This window comes from Sus scrofa, chromosome 4 (genome assembly GCF_054392235.1).
Source record: "Sus scrofa isolate SSC_HxYL_T2T_F1_AM1 chromosome 4, Sscrofa_HxYL_maternal_Yorkshire_Landrace_v2.0, whole genome shotgun sequence".
NCBI lineage: Eukaryota > Metazoa > Chordata > Mammalia > Artiodactyla > Suidae > Sus > Sus scrofa.
This window is the reverse complement of record NC_139386.1, coordinates 104,049,915-104,072,134: the sequence shown is the minus strand read 5'-3', so window position 1 is coordinate 104,072,134 and position 22,220 is coordinate 104,049,915. Positions and strand designations below refer to the sequence as shown.

Genomic DNA, 22,220 nt, shown 5'->3' with positions numbered 1-22,220 from the left:
GAAGGCAGATTAAGACAGGTATGTTTGTTCATAGAACCTATCAGGCTGGGTTCCCCCAATTACTCTTACACACACACAAACACACCCTTTGTCAGTTGACTGTTATACCATTTTTACATAGGTGAGGTCTCTCTCTCTCTTACTCGCTCCTCTCCTTTTCCTTCCCCACCCCCATCTCTATCCTACAGTGGCTCACAAATCAAGGATGGGTAAACAAAAGCCAGATATAGAAGAAAATTGATGAAATGCTCCTGGTAAGATGAAAGTTAGACATGCCCCCACCCAAGGAAAAAACTGAGTGGTCAAAAAATAGGAAGCTTGAAAGAGGGATAATCTATTGGGATATATCTGCTGATGGTGGAGGAAGGGGGTTCTTTGTAGGAATCTTGTTTGAATTTTTTTTTTTTTTTTACTTTTTTAACTTTTCAGGGCCACCTCCATGGCATATGGAAGTTCCCAGGCTAGGGGTCGAATTGGAGCTGTAGCTGCTGGCCTACACCACAGCCACAACAACGCTGGATCGAGCCGCATCTGCGACCTTTACCAGAGATCAGGACAACACTGGATCCTTAACCCACTGAGTGATGCCAGGGATCAAACCTGTGTCCTCATGGATACTAGTCAGGTTCATTACGTCTGAGCCACTATGGGAACTCCCCTTTGTAGGAATCTTAAGTTAAAGAATTTGAGGATGGACATGGGGAGAAATGAAATGAAAAAACCTACAGGATGCTTTAAAATCTTCAGGACACAGGACACTTACCTTTATTCTACAACCACAGTTGGTATCCTAGAAAGAAGGTGGCTGGAACCTTGAAGTATCCCCTAGATCATTATAGCTGTGGTTAGTATCACCCTCCCTCCCTATTCCTTATTCCCCGCACCTTCCACTCCAGAAGTGACAAAACAGAGGCTTCTGAACACATTTATTTGAGACGTCAAGTGGAGAGAGGAGTGATTTAGAGTTACTCCCCACTTCTACCTGTGGGGGTGTTCATAAGCTCAGACAGACAAAAGAGCAGCTTAGAGCCCATGACCCACCCCCTGGGAAAATGAGACAACCTGTTGTGTTGGTTGGGGGAACGGGGTGGGAAAAAAAAGCAGGAAGTTGAGAAGTAAAGCTGAGAGCTGGAAGAGCAGCAGCAGAAGTGAGGCTGGGGATTGCTGCAGGAAACCCCCAAGGAGAGTGAAGAAGATATCCTGAAAAGTGGTTAGGGAGGGAAGCAGGGTGTGAACAAGGAGTCAGGCCTGGAGAGAGAAGCAAGACCGGCAGAACGGGGGAGGGATATTCAGGAAGAAGGTAGAGTGTCCAATATCATGAGTGGGGCTGTGTTGCAGGGCATACATGGAAAGCAAGGGTTTTTTTGCAGGAGGGCAGAAAGATTGGAAGCTACTCATATGTAGGGGCTCCCTACTGCTTCTGAACAAATGCAGGTGAGTTTGGGACTCTTTGGAGGGCCTTAGCACAAGTGGCCCTGTGTGTGTCGTGCCTGTGGGTACACAAGTAATTCCCGTGTGCATGTGAAGTGACCAGGGCGTGAATGTATGTGTCTACATGCCCAGTAAATAGAATAGTACTTACCCTTCCCTGCAAATACAAGTACTGTGCTTGTGGACACGTCTACCCATGTGTTCGTGCACCGTGCCCATGAGCACACGCAAGAGACCCCTATGGCCGTGGTGTGTGTGTGAGCTGGTTCTCCCACCCTTCCCATCAAGGTCCTGATCCCCACCCTCCTTGTCTCCTCTCACTCTTCTCAGCGCCCAGGCTCTCCTGGCCCGCCTAGACTCTGGAAGCCCCCTAGCAGGCGGATCTGCTCAGTCTGCATGGAGTGGCGCCTCACCAACTTGCGCTTGGTCCTGGGAGAGCCTGGCGCCCCCGCCTGGGGAGGGGCGGGTAGCGAGGGCGCCCGACCTCCGGCTTGAGGGCGAATGTCGGGGATGGGGGGGTGAGGGCTGACATTGAGCGGGGGCAGGAAACCAGGCCTTGTTTGCGAGATGTGGTCCAGGAGCAACGTCCCCGAGCCCCTCCGCTCCAGCAGCCCCGGACTCCGCCTCCGCCCGCTCAGTGGAGATACGGCCCCTGGCAGACTCTCCTGGGACTGGCGCGGCGAGGAAACCGAGCCGGCTAGAGGGAGGGTCAGCGGGGAGGCGCTGTATCGGCGGCGCTCCAGGGACGGGCGGCTGCACTCGGGCGAGTCGGGACAAAGATTTCCGGAGGTATCGAGCTCCACCGGCTCCATGCGGCTCAGTTTCTGCCTCAGCCCTGAAGGGGGGCCGGACTCGTGAGCTTCTGGCGCAGTGTTTCGGCGAGAGAGAGGACCCCCACCAGTCACTTTCTCCGCCCACGGGGGCGGGTCCTCTGGGCCTTCAGTGCTGTGACGTCTGGAAAGACGCGGTCGACCTGTCAGGGTCAGGCCGTTGAATTCGGCGGTCAGGCGCTCGATCCCCGGCCTCCCCTCGGCTGGCGGGACTGGTTGAGGAGGGGCCACTAGGCCCCAGGGCTCCGAATTGAGCCTTTTGAGTGGTTTTGGAGGATGACGTGGTGGTTTGGGGAGTGGCTCAGAAGGGGAGGGGTCATCGGGGGGCTTAGGGAGAGGGAATTCAAACACGTCCCGCTTCTCCTCTTCTTCCTGGGCACGAGGGGACAACAACCCCCGTGCTCCTCCTCCTGCAGTCTGCAGTTGGATTTCCGAAGGCGACGTGCAGATCCCCGGGCTAGGAGGAGCGGGAGCCGGGTCCTCCACCCCCGGGGACGGTGGGGAATTGAGATACTGTCGGGTCTTCTTGGTGCCTGAAGGCGAGGTGTCGGTGGTGATGATGATGACCTCTGTGCCCTTGGCCTTACAGGCGTCCAGCAGCGTGGCAAGGGTTTCGCGATCCCCGCGGTCCAGGGCATGGACAAGCGCCGAGGCGCCAGCGTGATCTCGAACTGAGGGGTCTGCGCCGTGGGCAAGGAGCAGAGAGGCCACCGCGGCGCCCCCACCGCCGGCACAAGCGTGCATGAGCGCGGTGCGCCCTAGGCGATCTGCGATGTTGGGGTCCGCGCCTTGCTCCAGAAGGTAGCGTACCATGCGCGCCTTGTTCTGGGGGTCGTCGTAGCGGGCCCGACAGGCCGCCATTAGCGCAGTCTCCCCTTGGGCATCACCCTCATTCACATAGGCGCCCCCCTCCAGAAGCAAACGGGCCAATCGTAGCTTACCCTGACCCACGGCCCGAAGAAGAGCGTGGCCCTCGGTATGCAGCATAGCTGCCGCTGGGGCGAAAGCACCGATGGAGCCGGGACTGGGACCTGCCGAGGATAGCTAAGGGCGTGTGGGTGATGGCTGGCAGAGGCCTGAGGGCTCAGTGGCGAAGCCAATCCCTGCAAAAAAGAGAAAGATCTTATTGACTGATTCAGGCAGGGAAACTGAGGCACGGGTTGAAGGACCGGCATGGGGCGGGGGAGAGCTCCACGTCATGGCACACAGTCCTTCTAACTCATGCCTTTGAGCCACCCCCATCCCCCCAGCGCATGCCTGAGGAGGTGGGAAGGGTGCACCCGCATTGAAGGATGAGCGCGCGTGCAAATGCGTACGTGCACGCGCAGGGATATCCGCACCCCCACCCTCACCCCACGGCTTATCAGACCTTTCCAGCATCCCCCTTTTCTTATCCGCACTTGGAATCCCCCTTTCTAGGATGCTGAACGCCACCCACCCACACACATGCACCCATACATTCACACACACAGTCCCATTCCTAACCTCTTTTAGGTTGCCACAGCCCCATAAATTGAATGGGGGGAGGGAGGCAGCTTGCGTTTGGGACCTAAAACGGGTAGGGGGAGAAGTGGGGGGTTCTTTTGCCCCTGCTATGTTCCCCATCACTCCTTGCTCTTTCCCCTCCCAGGCAGTTCACCCAAATAGATACCTGTATGTCCGCAGAATCTCCACCGGGCCAAGACTGAGGCCAGGGCCACGGGGCAGCTGGGGTGGCGGAGCTTGGTTCCAGGGGTCCCACATGGCGTGGTGGTGGTGGGGGGTGGACCCGGATTCCCTTGGTGTCAGTATCTGCGCCCGGGCACAGAAGCCTGGTCCCTCCTCCCAGTGCGCCCCGGGCACAGCGCCGGCTCCGGAGGAGAGAAGCTGGGGGGGGGGGGGGGGCGGAGCTCTGCCTCGCTATTTATATCCCAGTCTCTGCGGGTGGGGGCGTCGGGCACCAAACCGTTACCCCACCCAGGCACATATAAACCCTCAAAAGCTAGAGGCTCCAATCCTGACTTCCCCTGCTTAGATGACCTCCCCTCAGCCACAACAAACCTAAGTGTTCCTTGGGAGTCTCCTCCGCGACCTAGACTGGGGACCATCCCAATTCTTCGTTGAGCTTCAGCAGATCCCTATTCTCGGAGGTTGGTGTATTGATGTGCGCCTGTGCACCAGACCTGATCTGCCACACAAGGCACATGGCACACTGTGCAGAAAGGTAGAGAGAGGCGATGGGGGTCCACAGCCAGAGTCCTTACTGTGCTGAGAGAGGCAAGAGCTCTGGCTGCCTTCTCCTAGTTTAAATGTCAGGGGGAACTGGAGTCAGACACAGAGATAGATCTTCATTCCACCTCCCAAAAATGGAACATGGAGCACAGATAAACTTGGACCTCAGCTCCCTGTACAGACCTTAGATAAGTATGAGGAGGCTGGGTGTTTGGGGTCATTTTTAGATATGGCGAGGGGCATCCTCAGGTGCCTCCTCATATTCTTGGAGGGATTGGGGGAGAAGAGAAATAGAAAAGGGGCAGAGAAGAGTGAACCTTGTAACACATCCTCTCTCATTGCATCTCTTTACTCTCAGTCTTTCTTAGACTCATTATTTTTCCATCTTACTTGAAGGTCTCTGAGTCGCTTCTTAAAGTCTTCTTTCTCCCTGTCTGTAGCAGTCCTTTTCTCACACTGTCTGTCTCTGCCTTCTCCTCACCACCTGCCCTGTCTCCATGGTTACCACAGCTTCCATCTGCATATTTTAGGAATGAGTTTGTGTCCAGCTGGAAGGCATCAGGGGGAGTGGGGAGGGGTTGAAGAAAAAATCCTAAGGGTTTGATTAACTCACATGAAATAATTCAGAGGCTGGAGGCCACTAGATACAAGATACTGAAAACAATGTTCCTGGAGAAGGGGGAAAGAGAGATATTTGCAGGAAAGCTACCCATTTTTACTAGCTACCATTTATTGGACACCAGCTATGTGCCAAGTACTTTATATACATTACCTCCAAACCTCACGACAACACTATAAGGTAGGAATTAACTTCTTGCTATGGATGAAGAAACTGAAACAGCAAATTTAAGCAAATTCAGCAAAGCCTCAGAGCTCTGTTTCGGGTCAATTCCAAAGACCAGGTGCTTGACAGTCCACCTACAGCTTTCCTACTCCACAGGCTTCTCTCCCAGGGCTATTTTCTCTGACATCTAGGTTATTATTCTTGACTAGATTCTATCTCCACTCTGAACTCTCTCTGTTTCTGGGGGTGGGTGTGTGTGTAAGTGGGGCTCCTCCTCCCACTGTGCCCCATTTTACCAGAGGAGCTGGAAGGCAGTGGGAAATGCAGGAAACACTAGGCACCTGCCCAGCTTCCTCAGCTCTGATTATCTGATTCCTAATCCTTTCCTCCCTAAACCCTCTTTGCATCTTCTCACAGACATGGCAGCAACTTAAAGAATTTTTTTTTTTTTTATAAAGAAAAGACGTATTCATTGGTGGTACTGGAGAGAAGCAGTGCAGGACTGAAGGGAAGGCTGGAGTAATGGAGGAGTGGCCAAATGTGAAGACAGAGTCACCGAAGGACTGATCCTAAGGAGCAGGTTTCATAGAAGTTCATTTCTGTGGAAGCTCCCTCAACAGAGTGCTTTGGTGAGATCCGAGTGTCGGGTTCCCTCTGTGCACTCCCGCTAGCCGAGGGGTTCTCCATCTGAAATAAGGTCTGAAATGACTGACCCCAAGGTGATTCTTCCAGCGCGTGGAGAACTCACCCAAGCCTGAGTTCCAGCTAACTCCCTCCCTCCTTCCCCTCCGAGGCTTCAAGTGGGCGGGCCTCCCTCCCCGGCTTCTCCTAGATTGGTCAGGAGAACCCACCAATGGGGAGCTCTGGGAGGCGGACCTAGAACGCCACCAGATTGAGGAAGACAAGCAAATTTCAAGTTGGCTGCGGCGTGGGCTCCGTGGGGGAGGGGCAGCAGGTAAGGCTTCGACTTGGTGGCTCTGACCTGGTTCGGTCTCACACCTCCCAAACGAGTTCACTAGGTCAAGCTGCTAGATAGATAGACAACGTTTTCCGGCAGCCTGTTGGATCAGCCCCCTTCTAGTTCCCTACCCTTTTCCTCTGGGCTCCCATTACTAGGTTGATTGTATACCAGAGAACCATAGTTTTCTTTTGCGCAAAGGGGAGGTATATTAAAGCAGAAAGTGAAAGACTTGCTCTGGCGCCTCTCTTTGCCCTGGTATCAGGCTTTCCCTGAGTCTATGAATATTATTCCCCTAAGAGCCTGACAAACTCCTGTTATCTGTCAAGACTCTGATGAAATATTACTTCCTACCTGTAGCTTTCCTGGACTACCTTTTTTTTGTAGAATTAATTGTTCCCCAGTCTGACGACAGCATTTTATGCACACTTCTACTGGAGTACTTGTGCCCTCTTCGTTTTTAGCATTTTTGTTCTTCTTAGAATCTAAGGTTTCGGAGTTTGCGTCATGGCTTCGCAGTTATGAACCCAACTAGTATCCATGAGGAGGTGGGTACGATCCATGGCTTTGCTCAGTGGGTTAAGGATCAGGCGTTGCTGTGAGCTGTGGTGTAGGTTGCAGATGAGGCTTGTATTCCACAGTGTTGCTGTAGCTTTGGCAATAGGCCGGCAGCTGCAGCTCTGATTCAACCCTTAACCTGGGAACTTCCATATGCTGCAAGTGCAGCCCTAAAAAGCAAAAAAAAAAAAGAATATAAGTTTTTGTAGGGCAGGTTCTATACTTAATCCACAGTGCCAAATAAAACTTAATTGGATGGAACTGATTGGGGAGGAAGCATTTAAAGCCCTGAGATGATTAGGGAACAATTAATAAAAGACAATAAAATACAATACAGTATATAATTATGACCTCTTAAATTAGTGGTTCATAATAATAGCTCCCACAGTCCTGAGAAGGGAGAAAACCAAGAGGACTGGGACTGTGAGGGGAGGCTGTAGGAATCTCAAGGTCTAAAGCCTGGAACAGCCCTTAGAAATCACATTTTCTTTCATTTATTGAGCATCTAATATATGTTAGACACGATACTAGACAATGGGGATCTTAGTGAATCCTCTGCAGTAGCCATTCATCCTTCCTCTGATAAACCATATTTAGTAAATTGTTATTCAGCTTTGATTTATCTACCAAAAGAACTTCTGATCTCACTTTTTTTGGTTTTGTTTTTTTTTTTACCTATTTCTTGGGCCGCTCTCGCCGCATATGGAGGTTCCCAGGCTAGGGGTTGAATCGGAGCTGCAGCCACCGGCCTACGGCCTAGGCCAGAGCCACAGCAATGCGGGATCCGAGCCGGGTCTGCAACCTACACCAGAGCTCACGGTAACGCCGTATCGTTAACCCACTGAGCAAGGGCAGGGACCGAACCCGCAACCTCATGGTTCCTAGTCGGATTCGTTAACCACTGCGCCACGACGGGAACTCCTGATCTCACTTTGTAGTTGGTTCCATTTCTTTGGATATTTGTTCTTCAATCAATATCCAACAAGTAAAACATGAAATAGGAGTTCCCTGGTGGGTTAAGGATCCAACATTGTCACTGCTGTGGTGTGGGTTATTGTCGTGGTGCAGGTTGGATCTCTGGAACGGGAACTTCCACTTGCAGCAAGTGCAGCTGAAAGAAAGGAAAGAAAGAAAGGAAGGAAGGAAGGAAGGAAGGAAAGGAAGGAAGAAAGAAAGAAAGATACGGCTGGAGGCAATGCACTCTGCATTTCCATTACAAAGGAGGGAGGAGTTCCCATTGAGGCTCAGCAGAAACAAGCCAACTAGTATCCATGAGGATGTGGGTTCAATTGGGCATTGCTGTGAGCTGTGGTTTACATTGCAGACCTGGCTCCAATCTGCCTGGCTGTGGCATAGGCCAGCAGCTGCAGCTCTGATTCAGCCCCTAGCCTGGGAACTTCTTTATGATGCGAGTGTGGCCATTAAAAAAAAAAAAAGAGGGAAAGCTGTCTTGGTGGTAACTTTTTTTTTTTTTTTTTTTTGCGTGTGTCTACACCAGTTTCCTGGGTCATGGACTGAACTCATGCCACTCAAACCACAGCAGTGACAACTGATGGATCCTTAACCCACTGAGCCACAGGGGACCTCTATTAGCCATTCAATTTTTTTTGTTGGACCATTTATGTTATTTCAGAATTTGGGCTACCACGTATAGCTCTTTGATGAACATACCTTTACTTATATCTCTAACTATGTATCTGATGATTTCTTTAGATTTTTAAAGTGGGATTACTGGACTAAGTATATGAACTTTTTAAAATGCTATAGATTCAAATGGCCAAATTCCTCCCCCAAAAGTTTGTGTTTATAGTCCTTCCGGTGAGATACGAGTGTCCATCTCAAAAACAAAACAAAACAGAACCTCATGCCAGCCTGATTATTTTTTAAATCTTTGTCTATTTGGTAGGTAAAGAGTGGTTTTATCGGCCATTCTTTTGTTTTGCCTATTCATGTTCTTTGCACATTTATTCTATTGGGATAATTTTTTTCATTTGGATTTCCATGAGTTCTAATGTAATAAGAGTGTTAAGTCCTTGCCTTGTTTATTGCAAATGTAGCAAACTCTAAATATTAGGATGCTCCATGCCTCAGTCCCTGGAGCTCTTCTTTTCTCTGTTCACATCCACTCCTTTAGGGAATCTCACCCAGTCTCATGGTTTGCAACATTTGTATACTGACAACTCTACTAGAATATAAGATCCATTTAAAAAAGAAAAATAAACTTCATTGAGGAAGTCCCCCTGTGGTGCAACAGGATCAGTGACATCTGTGCAGCACTGGGATGCCAGTTCAGTTCCTGCCTGGCACAGTGGTTGGCTTTGCCACAGCTCATTGTAGGTTGCAGCTGTGGCTCGGATCTGATCCCTGGCTTGAGTATGCTTTGAATTAGGGGGAAACAAAAACAAAAACAAAAAACCAACTCCATGGATACAGTAGTTTTTTGGTCCATTTTGCTCACTGCTACATCCCTAGCACTTGGAACAGTACCTGCACTCAGTAAGAACTCAGTAAATATTTGTTGAATGAATTTAGATGGCTTTATTATTACTGTTATTCTCATCTTACAGATGAGAAAACAGATTTAGGGTTATTAAATAAAATCCGTGTTCTTAAGCACTATGTATACTGCCTTTCTTAACTTGGATGTAATTGTTTTTCTGTATGTTTTGTTGAAACCTGCTTTTTTTTTTGTCTTTTTTTTTTTTTTTTTTTTTTTTTTTTTGTCTTTTTGCCATTTCTTGGGCTGCTCCTACGGCATATGGAGGTTCCCAGGCTAGGTGTCCAATCGGAGCTGTAGCCGCCAGCCTATGCCACAGCCACAGCAACGTGGGATCCGAGCTGCGTCTGCAACCTACACCACAACTAACGGCAACGCCGGATCCTCAACCCACTGAGCAAGGCCAGGGATCGAACCTTCAACCTCATGGTTCCTAGTCGGATTTGTTAACCACTGAGCCATGACGGGAACTCTGACACCTGCTTCTTAGTAACTTCTACTGAATTACACTGAGTTATGCATAATTGGTAATGAGATATATAATAAATGTATGTGAGATGTTGTTTGCAGGGAAACAAGAGTGCAGTGATGAACACTAGGATTGATGTTTGTGGAGGAGCAGTTTGGGACCAGATTATGGGAAACCTTAAACATCTTCATGAATTTAGACTTGATCACAATCTTAAATAGAAGACACTCATTGTAGATTCCTGAGCTGAGTGGGATACAGGTTCCCAACCACTAGTTTAGTGCCTTATATTAAGTAAAACTTTATCTTGTTTTTACCTCACATCCTTAGCATCACCTATTTAGTATGTGGAAATGGAGTTAGACGTCTAACCTCAAAGCTCCTGGCCTTTTCTTAACTCCTCATTGCTTTGTGGTCAAAAGAGCTTCTGTCTCTACTGCTAGAACTTTATCTTTTAGGTAGAAAGACACCTAAGCCAGCCAGTTAGAGTGTCTTTTCCTTTGAAAGGGCCTGAAGACATGATGACAAATTCTTATCCCTTCACTACCTTCGCTAGTGTCCATGAGACATCCTCTCTCCCCTAATGTATTCTTTAAATCATATCACAGTTTAATCTTTTAACTAACAGCCATTTTTTTCCTCACATTTTTCATGGCAGTTGGACTTGAAACTTTCCAAATTCCTCACCCTCTCCTTCCTGCTATATACTGTTAATCTCATCTACTAATCTGTTAGTGTATTTTAAAATTTTTTTTTTTGATCTTTTGTCTTTTTTTAGGGCTGCGGTGCAGCATATGGAGGTTCCCAGGCTAGGGCTCTAATCACAGCTATAGATGCCAGCCTATGCCAGAGCCACAGCAATGCCAGATCCAAGCCGCGTCTGCGACCTACACCACAGCTCAGCGTGGGATCCTTAACCCACTGAGCAAGGCCAGGGATCAAACCTGAAACCTCATGGTTCCTAGTCAGATTCATTTCCACTGTGCTACAACAGAAACTCCTAATTTTTTAATGAATATTTTCCTCTTATTACAAAAGCAGTAACTATTCAGTATAGAAGAAAAAAAAAAAAAAAAAAAAACACCAAAAGCTCCCAAAATCTCAATCATCTCAAATTAACCAATGTTAATTGTTGGTGTATACCCTTCAAGAACAATTTTTTTTAATTATTCATATGTGTTGGTGAGTGTGTGCGTTTGACAAAATAGAGTACTTTGTACATATTTTTAAATCTTTTTTTCCCCTAACTAATCTTTTGGGGAGTGTATTTTGTTGAGCCATGTATTTCTTATTTTATTTGTTGTATATTGATTGAAGAACAAATATCCCAAAAAAGGAAAGACCTGCAAAGTGAAATCAGTTATCTTGGTAAAGAAGTTTAAATCAAAGCTGAATTTACTAAGTATGCCTTATCAGAGGAAGGATGAATGTCTAGAGTGGAGAGTTCACTATGATTCCCACTGTGTCTAGCATATAGCAGATGCTTAATAAATATTTGCTGAAATAGGAGTTCCCATGATGGCTCAGCAGAAATGAATCTGAGTTGCATCCATGAGGACGAAGTTTCGATCCCCGGCCTTGCTTAGTGGGTTAAGGATCCAGCATTGCCATGAGCTGTGGTGTAGGTCACAGGCATGATTCAGAGGCCATGTTGCTGTGGCAGTGGTATAGGCAGGCAGCTACAGCTCTGATTCGCCCCCTAGCCTGAGAACCTCCAAATGCCGTGGGTATAGCCCTAAAAAGACTAAATAAATAAATAAATAAATATTTGTTGAAATGATGAATCAGTGAATGGATACATGGATACATGATTTCTAAGGACTGTCCAAACTTTATTTATTTATTTATTTATTTTTGTCTTTTTTAGGGCCACTCCCGCAGCACATGGAAGTTCCCAGGCCAGGGGTCTAATCAGAGCTGTAGCCACCGATCTACACCAGAGCCACAGCAACGTGGGATCCAAGCCGTGTCTGTGACCTACACCACAACTCAGGGCAATGCCAGATCCTTAACCCACTGAGCAAGGCCAGGGATCGAACCTGCAACCTCATGGTTCCTAGTCGGAATCGTTAACCACTGAGCCACAATGGAAACTCCTGTTCCAAACTTTAGACCTTGTGCTTCCTAAAGCCTTTCCTTGCCATCCCGGTTCTCCTAGCTTTCTGTGGGAGTAATTATATTATGAACCACTAATATAAGAGATCATAATACTATGCTGTATTGTCTTTTATTGTTCCCTAACATGTTGTTAGTATATACTCCTAATAAGATGTGATGAAAATGATACTCTTATCTCTGTGATCTTCCTCCCCCAAGCCCACAACCCCAGTCTAATTAAGAGAAAAACAAAAATTCCAACAGACAAATATCCTATAACATTCTTGACCAACATATTCTTTAAAACTATCAGAGTAAGAAAAAACAAGAAGGACTGTGGTTCCCCTTGTGGTGCAGTGGCTTAAGAATCTAACTGCAGCGGCCCAGGTCACTGGGGAGGCTCAGGTTTGATCCCTGGCCCGGGTGCAGTGGGTTAAAGGATCCAGAATTGCTGCTCAGATAAAATCTCCGGGAACTTCTTTATGCTGTGTGTGTCCATAAAAGAAAAAAAACAAACAAGGAAGGTCTGAGAAACTATGAATTTTGCATTGCTACTTGTTTCTTCCCTTTTTTTTTTTTTTTTAGTTAATAGATTTATTTCTTAAAACCAGTTTTTTTTTGTTTTTGTTTTGTTTTTTTGTCTTTTTGCCTTCTCTAGGGCCGCTCCCGCAGCACATGGAGGTTCTCAGGCTAGGGGTTGAACCGGAGCTGCAGCCACCGGCCTACGGCCTAGGCCAGAGCCACAGCAACGCGGGATCCGAGCCGCATCTGCAACCTACACCACAGCTCATGACAATGCTGGATCCTTAACCCACTGAGCAAGGGCAGGGATCGAACCCGCAACCTCATGGTTCCTAGTCAGATTCGTTAACCACCAAGCCACAACAGGAACTCCATAAACAGTTTTAGATATATAGCAAACCTGAGGAGATAGTACCAAAAGTTACCATAGGCTCCGGCATCAGTTTCCCCTGTTATTAACATCATATATTAAAATTGTACATTTGTTACAGTTAATGAACCAATATTAATAACTTGTAACTATTTAAGGTCCATATGTAATTCAGATTTCCTTAGTTTTACCTAATGCTCGTTTTCATTTCCAAAATCCCATCCAGGATACCACATTACATTTAGTCATTATAGCCCTGTTATGTATGTATATGTATGTATACGTACAGAAATGAAATTGAAAGGATACATATGAATATATAAATAATTATTACTACGTCATGGTCATGAAATAATATATATTTTCCTTTTTCCTTTTTTTTTTGGCCATATTCGTGGCATGTAGAAGGAATCAAACCCACACCACAGCAGTGATCCAAGCTACAGCAGTGACAACACTGTATCCTTAACCCACTGGACGACCAGGGAACTCCAATAGGTGTTTTTCTTTATCCATTAATGTCTTTTCAAGTTTTCTAGACTAAATATATACTACTTCTATAATTAGAAAACAAAAGGAATGGTTTTCTTTATTTTTAATAAGGCTGCCACTAGGATAGCTCCTTGTCTTTTACAATGGAAGGGTAAAACTTCCTTATTTTTGATCACTTTGACAGTTTTGAAGATTACTGGTCAGGTATATTATAGGATGTTCATCTGTTGGAATTTGTCTGATATTTTTCTCCTGATTAGACTAGGGTTATCAGTTTGGGGGAGGAGGATCACAGAGATAAATTGCTGTTTTTATCACATTATACTAAGGGTACATAATCTTAACAACGTGATTTAATATTGTTGATGTTGACCTTGGTCATCTGACTGAAGTGATGCTTGTCCAGTTTATACACAATAAAATCACTCCTACCACCTTTCCAAAATTGTATTGGACAATATGCATAGGCTACATTTAAGGAATGGGGAATTACACTTCACCTTTTTAGGGTAGAATCTACATAATTTATTTCGAATTCTGCAAGAGAAATTTGTTTTTTCTCTCCTGTGTGTTAATTTGTTCAAATGTTTATTTATATGAGTATGGTCTCATGGATATTTATTTTATACTTTGACGTTATAATCCATTACTTTATCGCTCGAATTGTTCAGACTTTGGCCACCGAGAGCTCTTTCAGTTGACTCTTATGCCCCTCTGATAAATCCCTATCAAAGTGTGTGTTTTGTTTTTGGAAGACTTCCTTTCTTTCTGTCTAGGACTTCTTATCTCAATCCTAGAATCCAAGCCATTTCTCCAAGAAGCCCTGGTTCCTTTTATTGGAAAATGGTTTTAGAAGCCAAGATCCGAGTGCTAGGTATCTTCCCTGCTATTGGAAATAGTTCCAGTTTGAACTTCACTCGTTTCATTTTCATTTGGTGACTTTATGCCTTATCCTATGTGACAGTCTTCTCAAAAATGATAACAGGGGAGTTCCCATCGTGGCTCAGTGGTTAACAAATCCGACTAGGAACCATGAGGTTGCAGGTTCCATTTCTGGCCTCACTCAGTGGGTTAAGGATCCGGCGTTGCAGTGAGCTATGAGGTAGGCTGCAGATGTGACTCAGATCCCGAGTTGGCTGTGGCGTAGGCCAGTGGCTACAGCTCGGATTAGACCCCTAGCCTGGGAACCACCATCTGCTGCGGGTGCGGCCCTAGAAAAGACAAAAGACAAAAAAAAAAAAAAAAAAGATAACAAGAAGCAGAATTTAGTGACAGTAGCAGGAGGAACTTTCGACTCATCACAGTTGATCACAGTAGGATGGGCTGCCTTGTGGGAAAGTGGACACCCTCTCTCTTTAGGAAAATGCCACCAGAAGTTGAATGACCGACACCTTACAGAGTGGAGTACTGCACTAGGAGGGCATTTGGCCTAGAAGACTCTGTGGTCCTTCCAATTCTAAGATTCTGAATTTCTAAGTGTTGTTTAAAAAGATCAGTTTGGGAGTTGCCACTGGTACAATGGGATCGGTGTCATCGCTGGAACCCTGGGACACAGATTTGATCCCCAACCCAGCATAGTGGACTAAGGATCTGGCATTATGGTATAGGTCGCAATTGCAGCTGGGATCTGATGCCTAGCCTGGCCTGAGGGGCAGAAAAAAAAATTTTTTTTTTTGTAATGGTTCTTCTTAACCCCCATCCCCAACCAAGTGGCAATAAGACAGATGACTCATCCTTGTTCCCTCACAGTGTCTGGCACACTACCTTTTTAATGGTAGAATGCTTAATAAATAGTTTGCTGAAATGTATTGCATTGGATTGAATTGGGACCTGGTTGGGTTTGGAAAGCCAGGGTGAGAAAGAATTCAAAGATTATATCTGGATATACAGACGGTAATGAACATCAAATTAACCTAGGGTCCTGTAGGGTCTAATCACTTTCCTCTTTGTGCTACAGTTACGGCATATTGCGATTGTCTGTCCTACTGGGACCATGTCTCCTCCATGTTTATAGTTTTAGAAATGCCTTGCCTGGCACAATGCCTTCTCAAAATGTGTTGAATTAAACTGGCTTTACAGGTCTCAGGGAGAAAAAATTACGTGTTTTGTACCTCCCTGGTTCCTGTCCGATCTACTATACTTTTTTCTTTGTTTTTGTCTTTATCAGGTTTTCTCACTGGATCTCTGAATCCTCAGGCCTCCTCCACCATGGCCAGCCGGAGTGGGGGCCGGGGTCGTGGCCGGGGCCAGTTGACCTTCAACATGGAGGCTGTGGGCATTGGGAAGGGGGATGCCTTGCCCCCACCCACCCTGCAGCCTTCGCCACTCTTCCCTGTGAGTGTCTGCCCTTCTTTCCCAAGACTCCCACGTCCCTGGCCGACTGTATATGATCCTAGATTCCTCCTGGGCCATCATTAAATCATCCTCATCTTTCCCCCTCCACCCCTCAACCCGTCTCTACACTCTCAGCTTCCGTGGGATGTTCTGCAGACGAGGTAGTGTCCACCCTTATTTCTTACACTCTCAGCTCCCCAGCTTTCAAAATGCTGTGTTGCTCCCCCATTTCCCTTTGGTCCTCTGCTCAGTAGGAGCATTGGCTTGAATTGTGAGGAGAGGAGAGGCCCTCCCAGATTTTCTCCCTGATCTGACCATTGCCTCTGCCTCCTTAGCCCTTGGAGTTCCGCCCAGTGCCTCTGCCCTCAGGAGAGGAAGGGGAATATGTCCTGGCACTGAAGCAGGAGCTACGAGGGGCCATGAGGCAGCTCCCCTACTTCATCCGGCCTGCTGTCCCCAAAAGAGGTCAGTTGGAATGCTGGAATCAGGTTCCAAGTGTCTTCCATGAGTAGTGCCCTGTACATAACACCACTGAGGCCCAGAGAGGCCAGAAGAGGCACAGGAAGCTCATCGCCTAACTAGGGAGCTATAACAATTACCCCTGCGTTTGCAATGCATGGAAGTGTCCATGGTTTGTTTTGAGCCTCACAATAGTCTTGGACAGTAGGAGGTTATTATAAAACTGCCCATTTTACAGGTATAAATGTGAAGATGTATAAAAAATTTTAACACTCTGGGTATTGCAGGCACCAACCAGTCAGAAGGGGTTGAGAAGGGGTCTCTGAGAAGCCCTGCTAATTAAGATTACCCCTCTGGTTTGTGGATCTGGGAGATGTCAGGGCGACCAGGACGGACTGGAGAAGGGGGCACCCTTGGGAGGCTTGGGATAGTGGATATTTACCAGTGGGTGTGGCAGTACAGTATTTCAGTATATTGACAACTCGTGCTTTCCTACTAAAGCCCTAGTAAGTAAAGCTCAGAGTGATAAAAGACTTGCCTAAGTTAGTCCCATTGACAAAGAGTAAAGGGAAGACTGAAACCCTAGTTTCTTGCTCTAGTATGCTTTCAACTGTACCACACTACCAGTCCACATAGCCATGCCTCTGGTTAAGGGAGATAAAAACATTGTAATCTGGTGGCAGAAGGCCGGGTTAGAAGAGTGTTGAATGTCCTCGCTGAAGCTGACCTTCTGGGCTCTGGGTCTGGGGTGAGGGAGCAGACAATGTTTGAGTTATGAGAGGATTGCGCCCTCAGGAACAATCTTATTCTAGGGCTCTGAAAGGATAAAACTTTGACCCTTGACCTCTGATCCCTCAGATGTGGAACGTTACTCAGACAAGTATCAGATGTCAGGGCCAGTTGACAGTGCCATCGACTGGAACCCCGGTAGGTGATGGGGCCTTTCGCCGACTTCCCTTCTTTCAAATGTTTGAAATGCCTCAAGCCTCAAGCCACCACCGTCTTCTCCACCCTCCTCTGCCCCCACCTCCACCCTATTCAGGAGCCTCAGACGTGCTCCCAAACACTCTCAGACTCTACCTAAAACCCATGAAGTAACCCCACTGCTCGGCAGGCATCCAGGCAACTCTGAAGCAAAACTTCTTTCCTCATCCTTACCCTGATCTTATCTCTCCGTTAAAAAGAGTCATCAGGAGTTCCCGTCGTGGCTCAATGGTTAATGAACCTGAGTAGTATCCATGAGGACCCATTTTGATCCCGGCCTTGCTCAATGGGTTAAGGATCTGGTGTTGCCCTGAGTTGTGGTTACAGACGCAGTTCAAGCCCGCGTGGCGCGGCATAGGCCGGCAGCTACACCTCAGATTCGACCCCTAGCCTAGGAACCTCCATATGTCCGGGTGCGGCCCTAAAAGGACCAAAAAAAAAAAAAAAAAAAAAAAAGGAGTCCTCATTCATAGGAGACCCCCAGACAGAGTCTGCCTGACTTTTATGTTCCTGCTCTTCCTAGATTGGCGACGTCTACCCAGGGAGCTAAAGATCCGAGTGCGGAAGATACAGAAGGAACGTGAGTGTATCTGGGAAAAAGGAGGGAGAGGAGAGGTTTCCTTCATCAGGTGGAGGGCCAAGGCTGCTCTCCCAGGGCCTATCCCGTCTACCCAGTATTGTTGCTGGATGCCATGGTGGCCACATGAGGGCAGCAGAGTGACATGGTCTGTGCAAGAGGGTGTGGTAGACCAGTTAACAAGGAAGTTTACTCTCTGAAGGTTCACCTTTTGATCCTCTCACCAGGGACCACCATTCTACTTCCCAAGAGGCCCCTTAAGACCACAGAGGATAAGGAGGAAACAATACAGAAACTAGAGGTAAGGAAGCAATGCGCATTGAGATCACTTGGACCCCAGATTCATTCCTCTCCTTTGGCCCGTGTGTGCCTCGATTTTTTTCTTATGTGGCTGTGTCTGAGTTTCTCTTCCTCTTCATCCTCACACAGACCCTGGAGAAGAAGGAGGAAGAAGTGACTTCAGAGGAAGACGAAGAGAAAGAAGAAGAAGAAGAGAAAGAAGAGGAAGAGGAAGAGGAGTATGACGAAGAAGAGCATGAAGAGGTGATGGGGACCTCCTTTCACTCTCAGGGGACCCCCTCTCTTCTGCTCATGAGCTCTGAGGAATCTCAACCTTGTCCACCAGGGGTGGTCTCTTCAGAGGGCTGGAGGACCAAAGGAGATAGTGCCTCCAAAAGATAGTGCCCTCCACTTTATCTGCCCCTGGGCACTTCTCAAGAGTGAACTACAGCTTGAAGGGCCCTCTCAGCCCCAGAACGGGGATATTGAGAGGAAAGGAGACTGGTGCACAGGGACGAAGTGGAACACTGAAAATATACCTGACCTTCCTTCCTGTTTTTCTATTTCAGGAAACTGATTACATCATGTCATATTTTGACAATGGAGAGGACTTTGGGGGTGACAGTGATGACAATATGGATGAGGCTATATACTGAAGAAGGACCCTGAACAATACCTTGGACCCTCATATCTTTCTTGATTTAGGGTACAGAGAGTAACTCCTCCCTACTATTTGGTTTTGTGAATAATCAAATCATTTGATCAGAATCCAGATAACTTATTTGGTCCCTGGAGATACGAATAGAGAGTGGCAACTGATAGCTCTCTTTTCCACCTTTCCCCTCCCTCTTTCCTCTGAAACTGTATCGCCTGTGATATCTTGGGGGAAGGAAGGGCAAAGCACCAGTGTCTTGACTGTATGAAAAGGGGAAAGGAGGGTCCTTTCCTCCTGGAGTCCTTAGAGCCGAGACAGCTGTGCGCATGCCCCTACCCATTTTTTACAGTTCTTTTTGGAGGTAATTGGGGGTGGGAACAGTTAGGAGCAGTCAGACCAGTTTTATATTTTTAAGTAAAATGTTTTTATCTGTCTCTGTCCAGGGCGAGGCCCAGTGGGAGAGGGCTGGAGGAATGAAGGGGATGCCCAGTGAGCTGTTCTTCTCTCCTTACCTGTGAAGAGTCCTGTGTGACACACTGGGGGTTTCAGCCTTCCTGTTCTTTGTACCTTCTTGCCACCCCCTGTGGTGGGACACCTACTCCCAATCTAGCTCTGCCAGGGAACATTCAGGAACTCATCCTAAGGGCTGTGCAGAGTGAGTTGTAAACAGCCCACCCCCTGCAGAGCAGCTGGCTTTTGAGCTTCTGGTCCTCAAGCAATGGGGACGTGATTATCTCTGTTCACATGTGTTTACAGGGACACGGGCCCTCGCTTTCCCACACTTGACCTTGCTCTTGTCCTTGTTTACAAGGAGCGATTATAGCTATTTTTGTGGGGAGAGTCAAGAAGGCCAGGTGGGAGGAGGGAGTCGGGAGGAGGTGCTGATTCTTCTGCACACCCACTCACCCTCTTCCAGGCCCTGGAGACCCCACTTTGAAAAGTGTTTCTGTGAAGAGGGAGCCCTCTAAATATCCTTCTCTCCACTTCTGGAATCTGCTATGTGGCTGAACTGCAATTTCTCTTTTGGTCAGCCTTTCTCTCCCTTCTTTGGGGGAGGGGTGGGGGAGGGTAGGCAGTGTTGCTTTACAGGAAGTAAGGGGGGGCATGAGGAAGGCAAGGACTTAGGGACACTCAGCTCTGAGAGGTGCTTTCTCACCCACACAGTTCTCCCTTGGGTGAGGTCACTTCCCTAGGCTCTGATTGGCTTCTGAGGAAGCCCTAGATGAACTGATTGGTTCCAGCCACTTGACATGCAACAGTCACGGGCGAGCTGCGTGTCCAGAATAGGGACTGGATAAGGAAGCAGGCATAGATAGCTGAGATGCTGTCATAGCGACCTTACTAAACATGTGAAAGCCATAAAGAGAGGATGTGGGAGAATCATCAAGAAATTCCTCAACCATATTCAGACAGGCAGACTGAATTCCCTACAGCATCAAGTGATAGAGGCTGGCAACCTAATATTAGAGATTTTTGACCCCATTGCAAAGAATGAATAGGGGCTGTGGCTCCATTGAGGGAAAGCACCTTAAAAGCCTGATTTGGGTGTGGTAGTAGGTTTTAAGTTTAAAGCAGCCAAGAGAACAGAGAAGGAAACAGGAATAGAAACAGAACATTCCAGAGTGATTGAGCAATTTGTGATGATTGATGTTTCCTTTTCTAGTTCTCTGTGGTATTGTGTCCGTGGAGGGGCCAGGGGACCTGTCACTGGGGTTTCCCATAGTCACACTATAGCCTCTGATTGTGGCCAGGGAGAAATCTGCAAGAAACAAAAATAAAAGACACTGAAAAATTTCCTTTTGCCTTTCTCCCCTGTATATACACACATACCAGACCTAATCTGGTTAACTGTATCTATAGCTGTGGGGGGTGCACGGCTGGACCTGCTAAATCCCACTTAATGTCAGCATGGGAATTTAAAAGTTGGGAACAAAGAAGATTCTAGACAAGAGACAGTAGAGGAGAACTGCACACATCTTTGCTCCCCCCTCCGCATATACACACATCCTTTTCCCATGAAATAGGGGAAAGAATAAAGGTTAGAGTGGCCACTTGTAATCAGTTGCACTGCCTCAAAGACAAGGTGTCAGAAAGATCAGACCATTCCTGGACTCTTTCCCATCTGGCTTCCCGCTGCTTCTGGCAGGTGACCTTGCTGAACAAAGCCAGAGACAGGGGACCCAGCAGCTTCCCCAGATTCCAGAAGTGTTCCAGGCATGAGCTAGACTGTTTCCATTGACCCTTCCCCTACTTTCCATAGCTTTTAGGTTCTAGTGGGCAGGCTGAGGCTGAAGCCTAAGGCTCAGTAAATAGGATCCTGGCTGCTAATCCTCCAGAGGACCACCTGAGAGATTAGAGATTGAGGCTCTGTTGGCATACATTTAGAGAGGCTCCACGCCATTCTTGCTCAGCCGTGTACTGTGTGCCTGCTGGGACCTGTTATGTTGAACAGACTGCTTCCACTCCCACGGCTGTGGCCCCAGGCAGGCTAAGTTCTCAGGCAAGAATCCTATTCCCTACCCCATGTCCCCTCCAACCTTGGATAGGAAACTTGAGATTGGGGTCTGCAAATTTAAGCACAGGGACTCAAGTGGTTTGAGGAACAGCTGAGTGGAAGACCTAGATGCAACATGAAGCTAAAAGATTGGGAGGGGAGACCAATGAAAATTGGAGGGTCAAATGTTATGTGGATAGGACACCCATTGTTTGGTGAGGAGAAGGCAATTATTCTCCTCAATTCTTTTTTTTTTTTTTTGGCCATGCCTGCAGTATGTGGCCAGGGATCGAACTCACACCACAACAGTGACAACACTGGATCCTTAAACCTTTAGGCCATCAGGGAACTCCTTCCTCAATTCATTTTTATTGCTGTTTGAACTTTGAAAGTAAGGAAGGGTGGCTTATAGGCCTAGGATGGTTTAAGAACTAAGCCAAGGGGAAAAGCTGCCATTTCAACTGGGCGAAGCACTGACTCATGGTCCTGGTTATACCACTCCATAGCTTTGTGCACTTGGGAAAGTTCCGTGTCTAGCCTCCAAGCCTCACATTCCTCGTGTATGAAACAATTTGATTCGATGTCCACTAGGAATCTTTCAAGCTGATGCTGATCCATCTGCAAGAATCCAAATGGTCCTGAGAATAAAGATCAGGATGTGTCCAGCTTTTGCTGAACTCATTCCAGCCACTGGATTTCCCCACCTTGTTTTCAGCTGGGCAGGCTAAAGATACCTCAGGCATCTAGCCAGTCCTTTCCAAGAATCTGCTGCAGCCTGAGTAGCAGGAAGATCAGCAATTCCATTAACTAGCAAGGAAAGAGATACCCTTGCAGCAGAGTTCAAGGTCACAAGCAGCAAGCCAGGACTCAAATCCAGCAGACCATCAAGAAATTTCCGACTGAGGAATGGGCCTGCAGGGCAGATCGTCTCTATCTCCCCTCATGCAGCATGTCTGGCCAGAGGACAGAGAAAAGAAATGAGCTAGACAGAAATAGCTCAGCTAATCTGGCCAAACCAGTGGTAACCTTTTCTCCACTGACCTTTCCCCTACTGAGGCTCATTTTTTCCCCAAGATCATTTGGGACCGGAAAGCTGGAAATAATGAAGCTCTGGTTTCCTAGTATCATCTTAGAAAAGTCTTTGCCTATTCCCAACAGTACTTAATTTGCCCTTTTGTATTCTGAAGGGAAGGGAGGTTCCTCCTGCAACCCTAATGCG

The 22,220-nt window shown here is 47.3% G+C and overlaps 2 protein-coding genes across 8 annotated transcripts; one reads left to right on the top strand and one right to left on the bottom strand.

The window, feature by feature from the left end:
- Window positions 1-911: 911 nt before the first annotated feature.
- Window positions 912-4,103, bottom strand: ANKRD34A (ankyrin repeat domain 34A). 2 transcript variants are annotated; one of them, XM_021089935.2, is made up of 3 exons: window positions 3,913-4,103; window positions 3,747-3,810; window positions 912-3,364 (listed from the first exon to the last, which is right to left on the bottom strand). In XM_021089935.2, the coding sequence occupies exon 3, from the start codon at window positions 3,246-3,248 to the stop codon at window positions 1,758-1,760; it is 1,491 nt and encodes a 496-aa protein (XP_020945594.1). In that variant the 5' UTR covers window positions 3,249-3,364; window positions 3,747-3,810; window positions 3,913-4,103; the 3' UTR covers window positions 912-1,757. The 2 variants fall into 2 exon arrangements, with proteins under 2 accessions (XP_020945594.1, XP_020945595.1); XM_021089936.2 differs by lacking the exon at window positions 3,747-3,810.
- Window positions 2,618-20,303, top strand: POLR3GL (RNA polymerase III subunit GL). Of its 6 annotated transcripts, none has more exons than XR_002343450.2 (10): window positions 2,618-3,062; window positions 5,715-5,885; window positions 15,387-15,553; window positions 15,889-16,018; window positions 16,871-16,939; window positions 17,520-17,576; window positions 17,801-17,874; window positions 18,003-18,116; window positions 18,422-18,558; window positions 18,951-20,303. XR_002343450.2 is itself a non-coding variant. In XM_085023103.1 (10 exons), the coding sequence occupies exons 4-10, from the start codon at window positions 15,428-15,430 to the stop codon at window positions 18,506-18,508; spliced, it is 657 nt and encodes a 218-aa protein (XP_084879229.1). In that variant the 5' UTR covers window positions 2,618-2,758; window positions 2,851-3,062; window positions 5,715-5,885; window positions 15,387-15,427; the 3' UTR covers window positions 18,509-20,303. The 6 variants fall into 6 exon arrangements, 3 of the variants coding, with proteins under 3 accessions (XP_084879229.1, XP_013852664.1, XP_084879230.1); XM_085023103.1 differs by having other exon boundaries at window positions 2,618-2,758; window positions 2,851-3,062; window positions 18,422-20,303; XR_014844233.1 differs by lacking the exons at window positions 2,618-3,062; window positions 5,715-5,885 and adding an exon at window positions 6,135-6,211.
- The last annotated feature ends 1,917 nt before the right edge of the window (window positions 20,304-22,220 follow it).